Source organism: Epinephelus fuscoguttatus, linkage group LG7 (assembly GCF_011397635.1).
Source record: "Epinephelus fuscoguttatus linkage group LG7, E.fuscoguttatus.final_Chr_v1".
NCBI lineage: Eukaryota > Metazoa > Chordata > Actinopteri > Perciformes > Serranidae > Epinephelus > Epinephelus fuscoguttatus.
In genome coordinates, this window is record NC_064758.1 from 26,965,748 (window position 1) to 26,989,241 (window position 23,494).

Consider the following 23,494-nt stretch of genomic DNA (forward strand, 5'->3'; position numbering starts at 1 on the left):
ATCTCAAAATAACTGCCAAACTCTTTCAACAGGCTTTATGATCCTCTGACCTTCTTTTAAGGCTGCTGTGGCTCTGGGCTGCATTCTACAATATATCAGCAGAGTTTACATGGGCTATCATTTAGTCAGGGCTGCTTTCCAAACCTTAGCCACAGCATCAACATGCAATTTGGCAAGTGATACTAAAGAGCGTCATCAGCTTAAATTCAAATTGATGACTGCTACCCTTGACCTAAGCTAACAGTGAGCATGGATACCAAAGCCTGTCCTGCACCAGGCCACATTAGTCCATTACTGTGAACTTTACCACAATACTGCAAACTACACAGTTACATAGCCTGCGTTTGTTCTAACTATCCAGTATTCTCACACAGACTCTGAATAACTCAAAAATGATTATCATTCATTCGTTGTTTTAACATCATTATTTAACCTGATAACAAAATATTATGTGCATATCCACTGCTTGATAAAAAAAAAGATCATGAAAGAATTACATTACTTATGTAAGCTTTAAATTTCCTCCACTTTATCTGAACATTCTTACCTGTGCGGATCTTCTGTCGTCCTCCTCTTCTGTGCTTCCGTTGCTCCATCTTTGAAAGAGAAGTTATCACACATTAACATTAATAATGTACTTTCTAACATGAGGACACTTCATGCTTCTCATGATATGATGCTGACAGGGAGTGCAGACGGACCAGGGGAGGAGGGACCTTGTAAGGGGTTTGTGACAGTCATTGCCAGCACAGTTGAACTAGACTATAATTAGTGTCCCCCGGCTGTCTGTGGCAAGTGCTGCTTGCGATGTCCATCAGAAACCCCCTTAGCAGGGCCTAGGGATGGGCGATACCAAACTTTTGTAATTCAATATGTCACAGTTTTAACAATACCAACACAGATACTGATACTGGTCATTTCTGAATGGGTATGTGGTTTTTGTTTGTTTGTTTGTTTGTTTTTCAAAATAAAGACTGTTTTAAAAAAAAAAAAAAAAAGTCACCACGCTAAAAGACAAATCACATGACACATACCGGCCATTAATGACAAATTTATCACAAAAGTAAGTATGAGCAAAGTTAAATAAAATCTTTGTGCTAATAAGTGTAAGAAATAGTCGAGTGCCTGACCTATCACTTCAGGAAAATTCACCTCAGTTTATGCTTGCTCCCATTTTGTAGCTAGCTAAATACTGACATCTGCACACATGAAAAGGATGAGCGTTAAGTTTGGGGGCAGGACTGTGCGGTGACATCACTGTCTGATTTGTTGAGTGTCTCGATGGCATCAGCTAGCACGAACGCCAGGCTGAAGCGCACGAAAAATTATCTCGCTTTATATCATTATGTATGAAACTGCCATTAAGAAGTATTAACTTATCAATCCAAGCTGCTGAAACACGGATTGTTCCGGATTGTTCTGGCCCACCTCAGGCCCCACTGTACTGTACTGTACTGTACTGTATTGCGGACTGCACTGGAGCTCAGGTTGAAAGTTAAATTTTTGTCCACCTGCCTCTGTGGCTGGTGGATTCCAAGCTCTACCAGCCGCTCAATAGATTACCACCGTTGTTTTGACTGGTGAGTGAAGCAAATCTAGCAGCCACTTGCATATTTTACCATAATTTGTTTCGCTAAACGATGAGCCATTCATTTTTGAAGCAAAAATGCCAAACATTTCTCAGGTCCAGCTTCTGTTGAAAGAATTTTGGACTGTTGGAAAAATCGAGCTATATGAAAATGTCAGCTTGGGCTTAAGGAAGCTGTTACATCATAGACCAAACTATTTTAGTCAATTAGTCAATGTGAAAAAAGTCATTAGCAGCAGGCCTACATGGCACTAACTCCAGATCCAAGATCAGAGAGCAACTGAACTGCATTCAGATCTTGGAGCTCTGACAAGATGTAACATAAATAATTGCACCTTCCCTGCTCATGTGCCCATCCTAATACACCTCATGTAGTACAGACTATAGTATCACTGTCATTTAGTAGAACCTCAAGCCTGAGGGCCCCACACAGTACTTTTCTATATTTAACAGCCTACATGTGAATATTACCTGGGGCATTTGTTTTGGCGCCACTTGGCAAACTGTTCCTTGGCAGCCTTCAGACTAGTTTCATCGGTCTTCTTACAGTAAACCCTGATCAGCGTCTCAGAAAAGCATGTTGGGAGAAGCTTGGAAACCTGAAAAAAATGACAGCAGCATAAATTTGAAAAAAATGACATAACAGAGGCTGCCTTATGAGGAAATACACACAAATGCATGCAACAAATGACTAAGATTAAAATTGCTGCTGCCATTGTTTTCATTCTGACCTGCTCTTTGAAAATCTTGGTTGCTTTGGAAGGGTCGTCCTTTCTATAGAAACCCATTTGATTGATTGGGTCATCATCTTTCATCCCATAATCCATAGAAATGAACTGAAAGAGAAGGGAAAGACAGAGACCTGATTTAATATTCACAAGTAAATGATGTCACAACAGAGTTAGACAACATCTTTCAAATTACATGATAATCATCAAAACCCAGGAATGAAAGAAAAGCGAAATAAAAATAATTAGACCAAAAACTCACTAAAACTTCAAAGTCCTCTGCTTTCAGCCCGCCCCCCTGAAGGGCTTCAGCCTCTTCCTTTTTCCTAGCAGCCTCCGTCAGCTTAGGGAGGGAGGAGAAAAGAAGAGAAGTGGTAGGAGCAAGAGATTTGAAATATATTCTTTCACAATGACACAATAGGAGTACATCCACATTAGAAAGTTAAATTTAAAAAGCACATATTTGTTTTGTGGTTTTGGCTCTGTCCACTCTGAAACAGCCAGCGTTTTTCTCACCCCAAAACCACGGATTCTTTTCCATATACTTTATTCAGTGTGTATAAATCTTAATATAAATATTTCACTGTGGAAAAAGGAGCTTCACATAATGATGATGTAATAAGACACAATAACACAAAAAGAATTCTCGAAGCACCTGCAAAGGCGAGATGCACCTCTAACTGTGCTGCCAAGCAAATCATGTCTGGGTGATCCTGTGCTATTTGCATGAATCTCAATTAGGTAATATGCATACATTTGGTGCAAAAACAAAATTGACCCTGTTTTATGTGAACAAGCCTCATTTCAAGTCCAATTCACAAAGATCAGAGCTAATAGCCACACACAGTTACAAATTTTAAAATTGTTACTGTCTTGCTAGCATCTTCAGAGAGTCAGTGGTGACATAAGCGCACTAACTGACTGAGATATTAAATCCCAAAAACAGTTTCTCTCTGCCACATTTCAGTTTCTTCCCTTAAGTTATGAGGAATGCTTCTGCATCTTTTAAGTCGGGACCCGTAGCTAAAAAATGTCAGTTTTCTTTTTCTCTCCGCTGTTCTTCTGCCTACTGTGCTATAGACAACATTTATACTTTGCCACATGGATAACTCCAATCAGATGCAAAAAAAGGTAAATTGCACTCAGCTGTAAAACTGTATGATGTGCTTGTGCTGTGATATTATTAGCGTAATATCGTCTGTGAATTGGACTTTGAGATGGAGCAGATAGCAGTTTCAAGTGTTATCATGGCTACAATTAAAAATATTATGTCAAACAGTTTTAACCAGGAGGAGGCCCCGGTGAGAACAGTGAGGAGGCGCTATCTAACTTCTGAAGTGGCTGCAAATTTTATTGGGATTTTACTCTCCTGCACTCCTGCTGAAATTTTACCTGCACCTTGTGATTTTATCGTTGATAATTTTAACAGTAAATTGAAGTCAACTCTGGACTTAGTAGCTCCACCTGTAACTAAAACAATAAAAAGAAAACCTACCTACCTATTTTTGGTGTGTGTGTGTGTGTGTGTGTGTGTGTGTGTGTGTGTGTGTGTGTGTGTGTGTGTGTGTGTCTAGTATGAAGGGTGAGAGGGAGGGGCTTTCTTTCTTTGTAATTGTTTTTCTTTCTTTAATTGTGTTAATTGCTTTTAATCCTGTAAAGCACTTTGTGTTGCATGTCCGTGCAGGAAAAGCGCTCTACAAATAAAGTTGATTGATTGATTGAGAAGTGTAATGAAACACTGGCGCACAAAAACATTGCTGCACACCTCGGTTTGGTTTGGATCTGGGTCCTGGATTTCACCTAGAAACCTGTAGTGTTTTCGAGAGATGATCTTGTGTAGAATCCAACATGCTTCAGCCAGCCGGGGGTAGGACGAGTTGAGTATTTCTTCAACCACAGTTTCTGAACAAACAGCAGGGTTCATACAGACATTACAAAATGAAATCCAAGGGCTTGCAAGTATATTTTCAAGGATTTTTTTTTCTATGTTCATGGACATTAATCAAAGCAACTAATTTTCCAATATAATTTTTATTAACGTTAAATAAATGATGTGAGCATTGTTTAACGTCCTCATTTACCAGCTTGCAGTCCACTGAAACTTGTCATTTTTAGACTTTGATCTTTGTACAAATCAAATCTACAAGATATTGCTTGTTTATCAGTGTGATTTAGAGGTGCAGGTGGGAGGATTTTGTTACCATCCTTTTTGTTCTCCAGAGCCAGTTCCTTTCTCCAACGATCAAACTGCTCCTTAGAAAGGGAGGAAAAAGGGTGAGAAGTGGGAGGGACAAAAGATTTGAGATTTATTTGATCTTGACAACAGTAAAAACGCATCTAAGTGGCATTTGGTCCCATGATTTTGCTTACACTGCTATCAAATCCTCTAAATTCTATTTCTAGAAATTATGACTGGCAGGAATTTGTTGTAGTTCATGTGAAATCCAGGCGCAACACCCAGAGAGGCAATATAAAATGAAAGAGGCACCAGAAACAAGCAATCTGTACTTATCAACTACAAAAGTGGCGCAACATTCAGCTTTGTTACAACAAAAATCTGCTCTCATAATATTAAGTGTCCTCATAGCTTCAGTGAAAAACCTAATGTGTCGAACAGAAATGTGATGCTACAGACACGCAAAGACACTGATGCATACCTGGGTGGGTTTCTCAGAGTTCTCTTCCCTCAGAAGATTGGGGAGGATTTTAGAGATGATCTTGTGTAGTTCCCGCCTCCACTTAGCCAGCTTCTCAGAGGAAGAGTTGAGCATTTTTTCAATCACAACCTCTTCAGCTGAGTAAAAATAAACCAAAGACAAGGTCAATATCATTCATAGTGTTTCACAAATAAACAAATGACATCATAAACTGAGACGCATACCTAAAAATTTAACAATATAAACATGTGATAAAATTAATTCTGCTTCATTCGTTTGTTGTTAACAATGAAAAACAAAAAGATGAATCTTTAGCAAATTGCTACTGTTCTCAACTGCCCATTTGCTAAACCCTATAGTCCATTTATAGCTGAGCAACGGTAACTAGGCTCAGCAAGTTTAGGATTTCTCCATGTGCTGAAGCAATGTGCATAGGGCTATAGGGAGAGCATTACTGTGCATTTATAGTTTGGAGGGTTGTGTCTTCCTTTAGCCTTTAACCAATAACACAAGTGTAAAAGTGTAAGGAAGAGATTAAACAGAGTGTTTAATGTACCTGCAATTATTAGCATGTCCTGCTAACTAGCTGGCTACTACCATATGAGAGACGTGGTCATGACTCTTGTGTGTGTAAATCTTTAAATATTGAGGTCCCTGAAGTTCCCAAGAACAAGAAGAGTGATTGTCAAGTGTCAGGTATTTGTGCCCCTCCTTGTGTGTATCAGTCTCAGTGTTAAATTCTTAAATTGTCAAGCTGTGAAGCACAATGGATGAGGCCAAAGACAGCCATCCTGTCATGTTGCAAATCAGATTACTTCTCTGAACAAGCAATGATTTTTAAATAGCAGGAATGGATTTGAATCTCATAATTTGATGTGGGTATTTTTCATATTAAAATGTTACCGATGAATAGTTTTTGCTGGCTATACCATAAGGTAAGGTAAGGTAAAACTGAAATGTCACTGGGAGGGCAATTTGGGATTCAGAGAGTAGTCACAATTAAAATAAAACAGACAGTACAAATACACAACATACAGAATCCAGAATCACACACTGTCAGGGATAAATCATAGACAACTACTGATCACCACTGGTTAAGATAAGCTATCGCAGACGAAACAAAGGATGATTTGTAACGCTGAGTGCTACATTTAGGGAGACAAAATCTCCACCCTGATGGAAGCATCTTAAACTCAAAAAAAGTAGTGGCTGCTCAACTCCATAGCTATCTCAAAATTAACTGTCTTTATGAAACATTTCAGTCTGGTTTCCGGCATGGTCACAGCACAGAAACATCACTGGTTAGGGTGACCAACGACCTGCTGATGACGGCTGACGCCGGTTCCCCTCCCTTCTGATTCTCCTGGACTTGTCCGCCACTTTTGACACCGTTGACCACAACATCCTGTTGCACCGTCTTCACACCATCGGCCTCTCCAACTTCATCCACAACTGGTTCTTCTCCTATCTCACTGGGAGGACTGAACACGTTGCCTTGGAAAAGGCTAAATCAGAGACCCACATCATCACCTGCGGTGTTCCCCAGGGCCCGGTGCTAGGACCAACCCTTTTCACACTATATCTGCTTCCACTTGGTCACATCATCAACAGGCATGGGCTGTCATACCACGGCTATGCAGACGACACGCAGCTCTATCTGAAAGCCGACCCCAGCCACTCTGCACCCCTGCCATCTGCCACCCTCGTCACCTGCCTGGAGGAGATAAAGGCGTGGATGAAGCTCAACTTTCTTCAGCTAAACAGCTCCAAGACTGAGGCCATCCTAGTCGGCACTCCCCACCAGGTCTGAACTTCCACCATCACTAGCATCACCTTCTCTGGTCAAGACATTCCACTATCTCCAGTCGTCACCAATCTTGGTGTAAAAATGGATCCTCACCTCACTTTCAACTCCCACATCCAACAACTCTGTAAGACCTAATTTTACCACCTCAGGAACATCACCAAACTCCGTCCATCACTCTCTCTGTTAGATGCAGAAAAGCTGGTCCACGCCTTCGTCTCCTCCAGGCTGGACTATTGCAATGCACTCCTCATTGGGATCCCTAGCAAGAGCATTCAAAAGCTCCAATACATACAGACCAGTGCTGCTAGGGTCCTGATGAGGGTGCAAAAATTCAATCACATCACTCCCATCCTCACATCACTCCACTGGCTTCCCGTCTCACTCTGTATTGAATACAAGGTCTCCCTTCTCACCCACCAATGTGTCCATGGAACTGCCCCCTCCTATCTTAAAGACCTCCTCACTCCTCAGACATCATCACGCTCCCTCTGCTCCTCCTGCACCTACCACCTAAAAACCCCCAGGACCAAGCTCCACACCATGGGGGATCAGGCTTTCAGCTCTGCAGTTCCCCGTCTGTGGAATGCCCTACCAGAGCACCTGAGGGCACCGCAGTCTTTGGACACTTATAAACATGGCTTGAAAACCCACCTTTTTAAAACAGTCTACTTGAGCTGAATTTTATTGTTGTTTTTATGAATTGTATTGCAGCACTTTGAGATTATCTTATAATGTAAAGTGCCTTACAAATAAAATGTATTATTATTATTAACATGGAGGGGATGTTGAGAGTCTGAGACCATAGACCAAGCTTTAGAGGTGACCCTCTCTTCACACAGATGCTGGAGGTTATTTAAAGTAACACCAGTGATCTTGTTCTAGTTTTTAAGGCTCAGATTACCAAACCAACAGACTATATTAAAAGAAATAACAGACTTAATAGCTGCTTGAGATCAGGTTGCCTGTGGAGTTTCCTCGTAAACAAACAAAAGTTCTGTTTACATTCAGTATTATCAAAAACTCACTGTGTGTATCCATGTGCTCTCACAAATGTGCCAAATCCACCTTTTCTTAAAAGTTTAAACCTGCATTGTGTACGTCCCTGTTTACCAGCTTGCAGTCTTCTACTTCCCTGCCTTTGTAAGTGCATCATTGCCGCCACTCCTAAAACTGAAACTTGTGATTTTTAGACTTTGATGCAAATCAAACCTACAAGATATCGCATGTTTATCAGTGTGATTTAGAGGTAGCCTGGTTCCAGACCATAGACCCCGCCCACTCAACTGAGTAGGCTTGCATCTCTGGTCTGGCATACTGCAATGAATTTGCGATTTATCTCGTCCAAACGCTGGACAGACCAATGAACGCCGGGGGTCTAGTGATTAGCCAATCAACGCCAAGCTGATGTCAAGCTGTGCACCAGTGAGTAACTGGTGAGGACAGCAACAATGGCAACCGCTACAGATCCTACAGACCACATTAACGATGCTATTGAGGTATTTCGTCACTACTCGCGTTAATGGAGGACCAAATTAAGGAAGCTGCTAATCTGGATTTAACGGTGATGCAGCTGGGCGTGCACGACGATGGAGACATTTTAAACGGGCAATGCTCACTTGTTTTCGGCACCCCTGAGGCATGGATACTAATGACGTCAGATTCTGGGTGAGTCCTTGATCTCTACTGATTGGTTAGGGAAAAATCTAATTCCCTCCCCCTTGTAAATCGCCTTCAATGGAGGCGATGTCAGACTGAAGGTTGTGGGAGCTTCAGTCTGACACTCAGGCTAATTTAGAGGTGCAGGTGGGAGGATTTTGTTACCATCCAGTTCAGCCAACTTGTCTCTCCAATGATTAATCTGCTCCTGAGAAAGGGAAGAAAAGGGGTGAGAAGTGGGAGGGACAAAAGATTTGAGATTTATTCGATCTTGACAACAGTAAAAAAATAAAAAAAAACCGTATCTTTGTTTCTTGGTTTCAGCTCTCTGTCCACACTACTACACAGTTTTTCTGACTGCAAAAACAAGCTTTTCCTTCATGTATAAACATTAAAACACCAGATACATATGTAGATGACAGCAGCTGTATTGGCTGTATTAAAATAGGTTGTCACAGGAGGCAGGAGGTAACTGAAAGCAGGTTCAATGGGCTGGCACTCTGCAGAGTAACCAGCTGTGTCTGTAGCCCAGTCACAGGCAGGGGCTGTATGGAAGTTCACAGGACAACTTTATCATCTTGATTTCATCAGACAATGTTTCAACCATAAAATAATGACTTGTCAGGCCTGGTTTCTGTCCCACACCTTACCAGATGTTGCCTGTGATGTGCAGTTAAGTTGTTTGCCAACTAAAAGAGGATGAAGCCATTTAGCTGTTTGTTTTGTTACAGTTTCACTGTGGGCAGAGGTCTCTATGAAAACAAATAGCAAATGTGTGGACACAAGTCATTTTCACACAGAAATACTGTGTTTTTAAAAAATGCTGGCTTGGTATGTATGTAGTCTAAGTGGCATTTGGTCCCATGATTTTGCTTACACTGTTATCAAATCCTCTAAATTGTATTTCTAGAAATTATGACTGGTAGGAATTTGTTGTAGTTCATGTGAAATCCAGGCGCAACACCCAGAGAGGCAATATAAAATGAAAGAGGCACCAGAAACAAGCAATCTGCACTTATCAACCACAAAAGCGGCGCAACATTCAGCTTTGTTACAACAAAATCTGCTCTCATAATATTAAGTGTCCTCATAGCTTCAGTGAAAAACCTAATGTGTCGAACAGAAATGTGATGCTATACAGACACGCAAAGACACTGATGCATACCTGGGTGGGTTTCTCAGAGTTTGGTTTGCTCCAAAACTTGGAGAGTTTTTTAGAGATGATCTTGTGTAGGTACTCCCTCGACTCAGCCAGATCCGCAGAGGAAGAGTTGAGCAAGTCTTGAATCACAGCCTCTTTAGTTGAGTAAAAAGAACCTAAAGACAAGGTCAATATTATTCATAGTGTTTCACAAATAAACAAATGACATCATAAACTGAGATGCATACCTAAAAATTTAACAATATAAACATGTGATAAAATTAATTCTACTTCATTCGTTTGTTGTTAACAATGAAAAACAAAAAGATGAATCTTTAGCAAATTGCTACTGTTCTCAACTGACCATTTGCTAAACCCCATAGGCCATTTATAGCTGAGCAATGGTAACTAGGCTCAGCAAGTTTAGGATTTCTTCATGTGCTGAAGCAATGTGCATAGGGCTATAGGGAGAGCATTACTCTGCATTTATAGTTTGGAGGGTTGTGTCTTCCTTTAGCCTTTAACCAATAACACAAGTGTAAAAGTGTAAGGAAGAGATTAAACAGAGTGTTTAATGTACCTGCAATTATTAGCATGTCCTGCTAACTAGCTGGCTACTACCATATGAGAGATGTGGTCATGACTCTTGTGTGTGTAAATCTTTAAATATTGAGGTCCCTGAAGTTCCCAAGAACAAGAAGAGTGATTGTCAAGTGTCAGGTATTTGTGCCCCTCCTTGTGTGTATCAGTCTCAGTGTTAAATTCTTAAATTGTCAAGCTGTGAAGCACAATGGATGAGGCCAAAGACAGCAATCCTGTCATGTTACAAATCAGATTACTTCTCTGAACAAGCAATGATTTTTAAATAGCAGGAATGGATTTGAATCTCATAATTTGATGTGGGTATTTTTCATATTAAAATGTTACCGATGAATAGTTTTTGCTGGCTATACCATTGTTCTCAACTACATAGTCCCAGGTGCCCTGTGGAGTTTCATTGTAAACAAACAAAAGTTCTGTTTACATTCAGTGTTATCAAAAACTCACTGTGTGTATCCATGTGCTCTCACAAATGTGCCAAATCTACCTTTTCTTAAAAGTTTAAACCTGCATTGTTTACATCCCTGTTTACCAGCTTGCAGTCCTCTACTCCCCTGCCTTTGTAAGTGCATCATTGCCGCCACTTGTAAAACTGAAACTTGTGATTTTTAGACTTTGTTTTCTGTACAAATCAAATCTACAAGATATTGCTTGTTTATCAGTGTGATTTAGAGGTGCAGGTGGGGGGATTTTGTTACCATCCTTTTTGGACACCGCAATCAATTTCTTTGTCCAACGATCAATCTGCTCCTAAGGACGGGAAGAAAAAGGGTGAGAAGTGGGAGGGACAAAAGATTTGAGATTTATTCAATCTTGACAACAATAAAAAAAAACAAAACGCATCTTTGTTTCTTGGTTTCAGCTCTCTGTCCACACTACTACACAGTTTTTCTGACTGCAAAAACAAACTTTTCCTTCATGTATAAACATTATAACACCAAATACATATGTAGATGACAGCAGCTGTATTGGCTGTATTAAAATAGGTTGTCACAGGAGGCAGGAGGTAACTGAAAGCAGGTTCAATGGGCTGGCACTCTGCAGAGTAACCAGCTGTGTCTGTAGCCCAGTCACAGGCGGGGGCTGTATGGAAGTTCACAGGACAACTTTATCATCTTGATTTCATCAGACAATGTTTCAACCATAAAATAATGACTTGTCAGGCCTAGTTTCTGTCCCACACCTTACCAGATGTTGCCTGTGATGTGCAGTTAAGTTGTTTGCCAACTAAAAAGAGGATGAAGCCATTTAGCTGTTTGTTTTGTTACAGTTTCACTGTGGGCAGAGGTCTCTATGAAAACAAATAGCAAATGTGTGGACACAAGTCATTTTCACACAGAAATACTGTGTTTTTAAAAAATGCTGGCTTGGTATGTATGTAGTCTAAGTGGCATTTGGTCCCATGATTTTGCTTACACTGCTATCAAATCCTCTAAATTCTATTTCTAGAAATTATGACTGGCAGGAATTTGTTGTAGTTCATGTGAAATCCAGGCGCAACACCCAGAGAGGCAATATAAAATGAAAGAGGCACCAGAAACAAGCAATCTGCACTTATCAACCACAAAAGCGGCGCAACATTCAGCTTTGTTACAACAAAATCTGCTCTCATAATATTAAGTGTCCTCATAGCTTCAGTGAAAAACCTAATGTGTCGAACAGAAATGTGATGCTACAGACACGCAAAGACACTGATGCATACCTGGGTGGGTTTCTCAGAGTTCTCTTCCCTCAGAAGATTGGGGAGGATTTTAGAGATGATCTTGTGTAGTTCCCGCCTCCACTTAGCCAGCTTCTCAGAGGAAGAGTTGAGCATTTTTTCAATCACAACCTCTTCAGCTGAGTAAAAATAAACCAAAGACAAGGTCAATATCATTCATAGTGTTTCAGAAATAAACAAATGACATCATAAACTGAGACGCATACCTAAAAATTTAACAATATAAACATGTGATAAAATTAATTCTGCTTCATTTGTTTGTTGTTAACAATGAAAAAACAAAAAGATGAATCTTTAGCAAATTGCTACTGTTCTCAACTGACCATTTGCTAAACCCCATAGTCCATTTATAGCTGAGCAATGGTAACTAGGCTCAGCAAGTTTAGGATTTCTTCATGTGCTGAAGCAATGTGCATAGGGCTATAGGGAGAGCATTACTGTGCATTTATAGTTTGGAGGGTTGTGTCTTCCTTTAGCCTTTAACCAATAACACAAGTGTAAAAGTGTAAGGAAGAGATTAAACAGAGTGTTTAATGTACCTGCAATTATTAGCATGTCCTGCTAACTAGCTGGCTACTACCATATGAGAGACGTGGTCATGACTCTTGTGTGTGTAAATCTTTAAATATTGAGGTCCCTGAAGTTCCCAAGAACAAGAAGAGTGATTGTCAAGTGTCAGGTATTTGTGCCCCTCCTTGTGTATATCAGTCTCAGTGTTAAATTCTTAAATTGTCAAGCTGTGAAGCACAATGGATGAGGCCAAAGACAGCCATCCTGTCATGTCACAAATCAGATTACTTCTCTGAACAAGCAATGATTTTTAAATAGCAGGAATGGATTTGAATCTCATAATTTGATGTGGGTATTTTTCATATTAAAATGTTACCAATGAATAGTTTTTGCTGGCTATACCATAAGGTAAGGTAAGGTAAAACTGAAATGTCACTGGGAGGGCAATTTGGGATTCAGAGAGTAGTCACAATTAAAATAAAACAGACAGTACAAATACACAACATACAGAATCCAGAATCACACACTGTCAGGGATAAATCATAGACAACTACTGGTCACTGCTGGTTAAGATAAGCTATCGCAGACGGAACAAAGGATGATTTGTAACGCTGAGTGCTACATTTAGGGAGACAAAATCTCCACCCTGATGGAAGCATCTTAAACTCAACATGGAGGGGATGTTGAGAGTCTGAGACCATAGACCGAGCTTTAGAGGTGACCCTCTCTTCATACAGATGCTGGAGGTTATTTAAAGTAACACCAGTGATCTTGCTCTAGTTTTTAAGGCTCAGATTACCAAACCAACAGACTATGTTAACAGAAAGAACAGGCTTAATTAAAGCTGCAAGCAGCGTTGGGCGGGACCTCGCACTCGCGCCTGTTTCGGCCCCCAGCTTATGTTGTCACTGTGAATTATTTAGAAATATCAAACATATTGCCACAAACATCAGAAAATCCTTACAGAGCTGAACGTTTTGATGTTTGAATGCTTTCTGTAGCTGTAGGTATGTAGAAGTGATGTCACAATATGCAAATCAGATGAGCGAATTTCTTCCCATCAGATTCCTCTTCCTTTATTTTGAGGAAGAGACATCAAAAACAGCACAAAACAAATCTACTGTGTAAATATGTTCAAAATGTTGTTTTACTGAGATGTATGAAATCAAATATGGCCGCCGCCTAGTGACATCACAATATGCAAATTAGATGAGTTAATTTACTCACATGACAAACTTTGGGTCATGATGAATAGTTTTCTCATTTACAGTATGCCTTTATCTCTCACCACTTTGAAGCCACAGTCTTTTGAAATGTTGAAATGAAAATGGAATATTTTCCTCAATAAACTCTGGCACCTAAAGGGTTAAAATGAAGATTGTGCCCCTGTCATGTCCGCATGTAAGATTAAGACACATTAAGACATCATGTTTCTGTGAGTTTGTGTGTGACAGCAGTTGCCATGGTGATGAAGTAGGTGCACCTGGCAGAAGAACATAGACGGACAGAACACAGAGAGACCTGTTTTAGTGGAGATTTAACTCCTCGAAGAAGTTCTTCCCCTTCCCAAACCGTTAGTCCAATCATGAAAATAATGTGATGATGAGAGAGATAAAGTTATACAGAAGATCTGTTTAGTAGCAGTTGAGGTGGCATGTGTGCGTCTTTAAAGCCGATACAATAAACGGTGTAGGAGGAGATGTTTTTTTAAGAGCATGTTTGAGGCGAAATCTTACTTTGAAAGGGCAAATAGCTCACTTCCTGTTGGAATTAGGTCATGGGTGTCAATGCGTGATTTGTAAGTCAAACACACCAGTTTTGGTTTGATCTTGATGCGACATTCCTACGGGCTGCAGTGGCCATTTTAGTGCACCTAGGTGGCGCTAGAGAGCCCATTTTGGCACTTTAGGGGTTAATAATGTGTATTTGCTGTTTCAAATGAAGTTTCTGCTGCTGTAATCTGTCCTTTAAAGATTGTGAGACACACAGACAGAGAGAGCCGTGTGTGCATGTCTGTGTGTGCACCCGTTGTCATGGCGCTTAATGACTTGCCTGCACGTGAGGGCACACAGAGAGCTCATGAGAGCAGGTCAACAAAGGCTGTTTATAATGGGTTTGAACTCCTCGAACAAGTCCTTCCCATACCCAAACCGTTGGTCCAATCAAGAAAATAAAGTGATTGTGAGAGACAGCCACGTCTCGTGAACGCACGTGTCGTGTTTTATATTTCTAGAGTCAAAAATGTGGTCAGAGGAGCGAGTTTAAAATGTGTTGCACCTAAGCTGTTTCCAGAAATTTCTCCTCTGAGTTTACATGGGAGTGAATGAGAAAAAAATCGGCGCTCCCTTCGCTTTGGAGCCACTCAGCAAAAATGTGTACATGTGAGAGATTCCATGTCAACATATCTGTAACCAGGACAAATTTTCTTACATTTTGTGGTATAAATTGTGTCTGTACAGTGAAAATTGTGGCCATGGCAGCGAGTTAAAGACAAAAGTTTTAGACGATTTTTAGAGCTCTCGCCACTCTAGCTCACAGCATTCCACCTTTGGCGAGGACTGCTCTGCTCTTGCTCTCAACTACATAGTCCCAGGTGCCCTGTGGAGTTTCATTGTAAACAAACAAAAGTTCTGTTTACATTCAGTGTTATCAAAAACTCACTGTGTGTATCCATGTGCTCTCACAGATGTGCCAAATCCACCTTTTCTTAAAAGTTTAAACCTGCATTGTGTACGTCCCTGTTTACCAGCTTGCAGTCCTCTACTTCCCTGCCTTTGTAAGTGCATCATTGCCGCCACTTGTAAAACTGAAACTTGTCATTTTTAGACTTTGATTTCTGTACAAATCAAATCTACAAGATATCGCATGTTTATCAGTGTGATTTAGAGGTGCAGGTGGGAGGATTTTGTTACCATCCAGTTCAGCCAACTCCTTTCTCCAACGATCAATCTGCTCCAGAGAAAGGGAAGAAAAAGCGTGAGAAGTGGGAGGGACAAAAGATTTGAGATTTATTTGATCTTGACAACAGTAAAAAAAAAAAAAAAAAAACGCATCTTTGTTTCTTGGTTTCAGCTCTCTGTCCACACTACTACACAGTTTTTCTGACTGCAAAACAAGCTTTTCCTTCATGTATAAACATTATAACACCAGATACATATGTAGATGACAGCAGCTGTATTGACTGTATTAAAATAGGTTGTCACAGGAGGCAGGAGGTAACTGAAAGCAGGTTCAATGGGCTGGCACTCTGCAGAGTAACCAGCTGTGTCTGTAGCCCAGTCACAGGCGGGGGCTGTATGGAAGTTCACAGGACAACTTTATCATCTTGATTTCATCAGACAATGTTTCAACCATAAAATAATGACTTGTCAGGCCTGGTTTCTGTCCCACACCTTACCAGATGTTGCCTGTGATGTGCAGTTTGGTTGTTTGCCAACTAAAAAGAGGATGAAGTCATTTAGCTGTTTGTTTTGTTACAGTTTCACTGTGGGCAGAGGTCTCTATGAAAACAAATAGCAAATGTGTGGACACAAGTCATTTTCACACAGAAATACTGTGTTTTAAAAAAAAAATGCTAGCTTAGTGTATATGTAGGGTAGTCTATGTGACGTTTGATGTTATGATTTTGGAATCCAGGCACAACTCCCATAGAGGCAATGTTAAATTAAAAAAAACACAGAAACAAGCAATGTGCACTTAACCACATAATAAGCATTACATCCAGCAGCTTTCTATGACCTGACGCTGAAGCTGTGGGGCGCATGGTGGTCTTTCTCTTATCAGATGCTAACACTACTGGAGTGTCTCCCTCATCTGTAGTAAATCAGTCCTGTTAATTACTGCCTTTTTAATCAGGTAGGTCTGTTTCATCCTTGTCAACCTCACTGGTGCCTTCCTGACTGTCTCTGACATATATAACAAAGAAAAAACTATGGACCAGAGAAAAATGTGCTGAACTATGCCAGGAGCATCTTTGCACAGCCTGCACCTGGGGTCCTATCTGGTGTGGCTGTCGGCGGTACATGCCGTGAAAGGGCTCGTCCTTTCATGATGGTTCATCCTTGAGTTTCTGCTGCCTGAGGTATTCACTTAGCAGTTCATCTTTGGGGGCCATCTTCCTGATGTATTCCTGGATCTTGGTTTTTTTGTCCTGGACAGTGGCTTCGACACTCATGAGTCCTCAGCCTCCCTCGTTCTGCTTAGTGCACAGTCTCAGGGTGCTGGACTTGTGATGAAACCCTCCATACATTGTGAGAGGCTTCCTTGTCTTGATATCAGTGGCCTCTATCTCCTCCTTTGGCCAGCTTATTATACCAGTGGGGTATCTGATGACTGGCAGGGCGTACGTGTTGATCAGAAACATGCTCACCAGTAGCCTGCTGGAGGTCATCTTGTAGGGCTCAGGCAGTGCTCCTCCTGTTCCTCCTTGCACAAAGGAGCAGATACTGGTCCTGCAGCTGGGTTGATGCCCTTCTACAGCCCTGTCCAGCTCTCCTCGTGTAACGGCCAGTCTCCTGGTATCTCCTCTTTGCTCTTGAGACTGTGCTGGGAGACACAGCAAACGTCTTGCAGCTGCACACGTGGATGTGCCATCCTGGAGGAGCTGGACTACCTGTGCAATCTGATTGGGCTGCAGGTACCACCTCATGCTACCAGTGGTGACAAGGACACTAGCAGAACACAAACTAGAGAAGAATCAGTCAGGAAGGAGAAGGAGAGAGCAACTGTCACACCTGTTGCCACTTTCATGTGCACCAAAGCAGGTGACACTGATTCACAATCACTTGTGCTTCCTAAATGGATATATTGGGTGTTTCTCAAAGTCACACTTTTTGAAGACCCCTTTAATTTTGAGTGGTGCTGGACATCCAGTTGTCTCATAGCTGAAGCCACCCACATCCTCTAAGCAAATCATATGCCCGCTTATCTTCAGCACCGTCATTGGCTGCCTTAAAACTTTGTCCCGATGGCTTTGCCCCCGCAGTGGAAGTCCCTCTTGTCCAAGATATTTTATGGATCGAAAAAGCAGCTTCAAAACTGTCCTGGCAATTTGGTCTTTCTCAGCCTTTCCGCACTATTGATTAGCTCTGTTCTCTACTACATTCATAATAAGCTTCAGAATCTGCAAACCCTTCCAAGTTTAGCTGACCCCTGGATGACCCTGACCTTTGCACTTTGACCTGACATGATGAAGTTGTCACATTAGATAAGAGGAATTAATTAAATTGGCACATTTTAAACAGATTTTTCCCCAAATATTTTCTGACCATATCATATCCTGTTTAAATTTTCAGTGTCAGTGTTCAAACAGCCTATTCATTATGGTAAAATAGCCAATGATTTACGGGCTGTATTGTTCCACCTCCTGTCAATAGGGGGTGCTGCAGCACCCTCAGCACCCACCCTCTGCACTCATGGGCCCGTTTGGTTTGGTTCGGTTGTTTGAGCTGGACAGAGCAATTAGAATTCAATCGGACCTCAGTGTGGACAGTGGAGACACATGCTAATATCAAATGTAAATCACTTTAATCAGGTTAAATCATATCTAGATACTATCTGGACATGAGATGCATCTAATGCAAGGTGTAAAGGGGGTCAAAATCTGCTCTTAACAGTCAGTTTTTGGTGTTCTCATAGCTACAGTGAAATAGATAACATGTCAAACAGAAGTGTGATTCTATCGGCACATAAAGACAAAAGTGCACACCTTAGTGGGCTTGCTTGGTTCCTCAGATTTTATTGCTGTCAGAATTTCTGAGAGGTTTTCAGAGATGGTCTTGGTGAGAATCTGCCTAGCCTCAGCCATCGTTGGGGAGTAAGAGTTGAGTATTTGTTCAAACACACGATCTACAGGAAAAACAGAGTGGATGACAGGTGAGTAAGAGCAAACCAAAAAAAAAAAGGAAAGATCACAAGATCATTTATGTTTAGCACCAAAGCTTGAAATATTCACTGTTGATTACTACTGAATCTCTACAGCCCAAACAATGCTATTCAGAATAGCCTTACTTCTCTGCCCTGCTCTTTATTGGATTTGATGACATTTACATGATTTTTACAGCCAAACATGTTTCACTAGAGAATGTTAGTCGGTTTATTAAACACACATGTTAGTCATCAACCTAATAGCTTGTTTCTGGTGACATTAATAGTAAAAACATAGTGTTTGAAAATAGAAACAAATCTCAAATCTAATCTCTGTCTTGCTTATTCAAGTATGTCTAGGCATCCACACAGGGTTATGTTATGATCTTGCATTTTTCCTGTAGTGCCACAGGCATCACACACAAATACTATCATATAACATATACCTCAGTGAAATGACAGAAAATTATGAAGATTTAAAGAAAAAAAAAGACAGCTTACCACACAAGCCCAATACTATAACTAAACTGCTTATGGCCAAGAATATAAAATGCTTTCTATTGTAGTCGGTCCACTGCAGGGTTGCCAATTTGCATGCTTATGGTGTGTGACACACACTTTCACCCTCACTCTCATGCTCTCATGCTGCCCAAACAATTCTCACACCTCTTCAACAGCAATGCGTTGGTTCATGCATCGCCTGGCCGGGGTCTTAAGCCCCAAGATGGCAGTGTTGTAATTTTGTATCTTCAATGAACAGAACAGAGGCAAGACGAGACAATCAGAGACAGTTTACAGTAAAATATGTGTAAATACTGGTGTCTTATTGCATGTCTGTCAATTGTTACGTCCAGTAGGACACTGTGTGATTTTGGGCTGTTGTGGCGATATCTTTGATCGTGGCTCTAAAACCATGGTCCTACATCACACAGTGAGAGAGCTTTAAGGATGGCCGTTGTCACAGTCTTGCGATCATTGGTATTAGTAACTTGCTGTACTTGTTGGATAATGTCAGTTAATTCCTCCAGGCAACAACTATCAGCCAGTGACAACTGGGTCACAACGTGTTTCTACAGTATCTGGACTCCCAAACTGCTCCTGATAATTAGACTGCGATCACACAGAAAGAATTTTAGCAGCATCTTTTTGTAATTGTATGTAATGAGGATGAAGCTTTTGCTCACTGTTTTTTTATTGCTATGTGCCTCGTGTTTTTGTGCTCTAGGTGCCTGGCGGTTTTTGCCTGAGTGCTCTGAACTCCTCGAGGTGAAATAACTTCAGCTCAGAGCAGAAAAACACGCCATGTCATCTCTGCTTTTTTTCTATTGTCCAATGGGATTATTTAGGACATGGGCCTTCTGTTGTGGTCACAACAAGTTTACAGTTGGTAAACAATGGAGGTGAAACTGGTGGTGCTTGGTCGCTCGGCAGGACCACTGCACTCGCTGTGATCAGTATTCATTTTTGATATGCTAGGCACGACGATGATGGACAAACTGCCCCAGAGTCATCCTGAAATACATCTGGAAACGGCCATCATTGAGGCAAAGCTCCCGGGCCAACTGGTCGTACTCCCCATGATCCACCCTCTTTTTTCAGGGTCTCATGTACCCACACTGATCTCTATTTCCCTGTGCCCAACAGACTATTTACAGACAGCCTCTCACCCTCAACCAGAGCTACAGCAAGTACCCTCCACCTGTCCATTTTAGTAACTAGCTACATATTACTGTGAAGTACATAAAATTGAAAAATGCTAGATTGATTGCACATGAAGATTAGGATAAGGGGATGATGAGGTGGTTGCCTGGCAACAATAAAAAGGCACAGTAAGCGTTTTTTGGTTTTTTTTTACCAGCGGCATGCGGTTCTGTGTGATTGTGCTTTAGTCTGCAAGATATAAGGAATGCGTCAATGAGCCTCTCAGCACGAGTCTCTGAACTGTTCACACATAGCCCTCATGCACAAATTTGCAAAGAGACAGGCTGAAACTTAGAACTACTTGCAATGCAATGGTCTGCAACATTCTGAAAACCTGCCAGTTTATGCCAATGCAACTACATGAGACTGCGTATCGTCTCCCTGGCAACAACTCTCTGTGCTTCCTCTCTAACTTTTCAGGCTTATTTTGTGGCTAAATATGATTTGTAGATCCTTCAAATATGAATGATGATAGTTAAGATACTTGCTATACTGTTGCATTTCTAGTCGTGGTGACACGGCAAAAATGTAAACAAAACAACCTGAGCTTCAAATGGAGTGTCTTCATAACAACTATGACACAAAAATTTAAATGACCATTGATAATTAATCAGTCAAAGTGCATAACATGCACACATACAATGAGCAGCAGCAGCGACCCCCCAATATTGTCATAGCATCTGTAGGTAAGATGTGTTCACTGTCACGTTGAAATTGTAAGATAATACCAAGTGTCCCTATTGGTTTCTGAGAGATGTTTGATTGTGATTGGTCCAGAGTTTAACCTTTTAATACCGTGTCACGCAGTCACAGTTTGTATGAAGTTCGCCTTCCTGCATCAACCTTTAGCTTGTATGTCATCAGCCTGTTGATAAATGCTTGATGTTACAGCACATCATTGTCTGGAATAATTGAAATTGTGCAAAACAAGACAGACACCGACACAACGTGAGGATGGAGACTGAGAGAGACCTGCGTGTAAACAGCCAAGGGAATGCAATGAAATGGACTGCTGAACTCCAGGCCTCAGTATATGACAGTTCTCAAACCAATGGGTGATGTCACAGTAGCTACGTCCATTATTTTAGACAATCTATGGCATAGACTGCATTGCTCTTACAGAGCTGTCAACTTTTCAGAAAACCTTGGAGTAAGATTTGAAGGGAGTTGGGCGGGCCGCAATCTACTGGGGACCTTTTTAGCGTCGCTACCATTCTAGGGATGAAAACATCAGATCACAGACATGGTCAAAATGTTTGGTCTGTCAAAAAAAACCTTTTTGGTAAATTTGGAAGAAGCTAGAGAGGGCAGGCTATATGCAGGAATCCTGAAGTTAAACCTTTTAAATTGTGTCACTGCTGTAACCAGTTAGAACTTGAAATGGTCATGAGGTCTTAAAATGTAGGCCATGAAAAGTTTCTTTCAAAAGTTCTTCACTTAAATTCACTACTAACTTTACACTGACTAAAGATAACACGACTAAACATTCTAAACAGTAGTTCCTGACTATGACTAATGACAGCTGCTCTGTTGGAGAACCTCGCCGGTGCGATACAGTCTGTAAAATTGAACTTCTTCTCTGCCAGGCACAACTACCGATATATGCAAACTGATATTACCCCCTGCAAAAAAATAGCAAGCTAAGGTTCTGGAGCAGAATGTTGATCAGTATTATTTTTGACAGCGTGAGAAATATAGCGTGAGAGTTTGTGAAATCAGTCAGAATTTCATTTACATGACGTGCTGATAGCATGACAGTTGACAGCTCTGCTCTTGGTTTGTAGGAAGCATAGACTCTATGCTTTCTACTAGAGCGTATGCAAGGCAGGTGATACTGTGGTTTTAGCTGGCTAACGTTAGCTAACATTAGTTTGCATGCTAATGCAGATGAATTGCGAGATAGTTAATGTAGCAAAAACGTTTTCTGAGTAGAAAATATCAGCTAATTCACCCAGACTCCCCTCCTGATCAGCAAACTTTGATTCCTGTCTTTTAAAAATGAGATAAGAGTTAGCTTGCTAGCGCTAACTGAGTGTACAAGGTAGCTCTGGTTCTCTTGCATTATGAAGTAAAAGTCCAGTAAAAAATAAATAAATTTGGCATTATAAAATAAAAGTTCCAATTATAAATTTTAAGAAGTAGCCTTTTTAAAAATGACTTATGTAAAGATAAAAGCATATATTATTTATTGATATTTACATTTACATTCATTGATATATTTATTGCCTAAGTTGTGTTTTTCAGGATGTGTTTTATAGCCATACATATTTATTTCATAGGCAGATTTCTTTATTTATGTATTTATTTAATATTGAGTAAAATGGCACCCCATAGTATACCACCCATTTTTCCCTCTGTATTAATGTTTAAACACAAGCTTACAGCACACAGTGGTAGCTACAGACCTGTCAACTTGGTGAAGGCCTCCATGTCATCTATGGCTGTGGAGAGAGTGAACATCTCCCCTCCCGATCCTTCAATCTGGATGTGCTCGTCTGCTTTTACAAAGGCCTCTGCAATCCTGGATAATCATATACAATATGTGATCAACTAATGTATATTATACAAGAGAGTGAATTGTAAAGCAAATTAAATCATCGGCATCAGACAGCAGACAAAGCAAAATGTTGTTAGAGTCCCAACCTGAGAAGGGTCAGTACTTACATGTTCTCTATGATAGAGTGAACTCTATGCTGACAGGCTCTTTTGTGGAGACCATTCCTTGTGTGGAACAAGTCATACAGATTGATCACCTCCTGTTAAAGAATTATGTGTATTTTAGTTACAACTAATCATCTAAACAGATTGCTGCTTCAAAAGCCATTGAAAGAGCAGATATAGCAAAGTCAGCACCTTGTCTCTCGTGCAGATGTGCTTCTGCCCGTCCACCTCACACACCCTGGCAAACTTTAGGAAGCGAAGATGGTCAAAGTTGTTCCGGATGCCCAGGTGGTAGCAGTCCCTGAGAGGAGACAGTAAAGAAATGTGTGAAGAAAATAGGCTTTTTATGTTAAACTAATCAAAGCACCCTGGAGATTGCTCCATGTTGTTGAAACAAGCACAATATTGTAATTGTGCAGAGTAAATAATGCACCCTAGTTCACCACTTTGCATTACATAGTGAATTGTTCTACAGTGCCTATTCAGCAAGCCTCACCTGGAAAGGTAGTCAAACTTGTCCACATCAATGCCATTTCTTTTGTTGGCCACAATTTCATAGAGGAAGGACTTTTCCTGTGGACACATTGGTGGCATTAGACACTGGCTGCTGTAGCAATAATGATACTGAATGATTGCAGTTAATTGACACCTGTTTGACAGTTGATAGACAGCTGTCAGAGTACCAATAAGGGATGACAGTGCATTTGAGTATGACCAGTGGAACAGGAATAACAGGAACTTTAATTGTTGAAGTAAACAAAATAATCATCAATATTAGAAACAACAATTGGACATAACGATGGAAATAACAGTTGAAGAGAACTGCAGATGTGATTTCACTGTTGCAAATATAATATGTT

General features: G+C 40.8%; 1 protein-coding gene across 1 annotated transcript in view; it reads right to left on the reverse strand.

Annotated features, from left to right (window-relative positions):
• LOC125892183 (deoxynucleoside triphosphate triphosphohydrolase SAMHD1-like) overlaps window positions 1-23,494 on the reverse strand; it is a 33,230-nt gene that overhangs the window by 1,762 nt on the left and 7,974 nt on the right. Inside the window, exons 8-24 of the mRNA XM_049581998.1 lie at window positions 23,131-23,258; window positions 22,827-22,935; window positions 22,638-22,729; window positions 22,379-22,494; window positions 18,115-18,254; window positions 15,320-15,356; window positions 11,880-12,016; window positions 10,876-10,927; window positions 9,602-9,753; window positions 8,602-8,644; window positions 4,974-5,110; window positions 4,518-4,569; window positions 4,082-4,218; window positions 2,579-2,659; window positions 2,320-2,424; window positions 2,060-2,187; window positions 548-596 (exon numbers count right to left, since the gene is read on the reverse strand). Of these exons, the coding sequence (XP_049437955.1) occupies window positions 548-596; window positions 2,060-2,187; window positions 2,320-2,424; window positions 2,579-2,659; window positions 4,082-4,218; window positions 4,518-4,569; window positions 4,974-5,110; window positions 8,602-8,644; window positions 9,602-9,753; window positions 10,876-10,927; window positions 11,880-12,016; window positions 15,320-15,356; window positions 18,115-18,254; window positions 22,379-22,494; window positions 22,638-22,729; window positions 22,827-22,935; window positions 23,131-23,258 (1,695 nt within the window). The remainder of the gene's footprint in view (window positions 1-547; window positions 597-2,059; window positions 2,188-2,319; window positions 2,425-2,578; window positions 2,660-4,081; window positions 4,219-4,517; window positions 4,570-4,973; window positions 5,111-8,601; window positions 8,645-9,601; window positions 9,754-10,875; window positions 10,928-11,879; window positions 12,017-15,319; window positions 15,357-18,114; window positions 18,255-22,378; window positions 22,495-22,637; window positions 22,730-22,826; window positions 22,936-23,130; window positions 23,259-23,494) is intronic.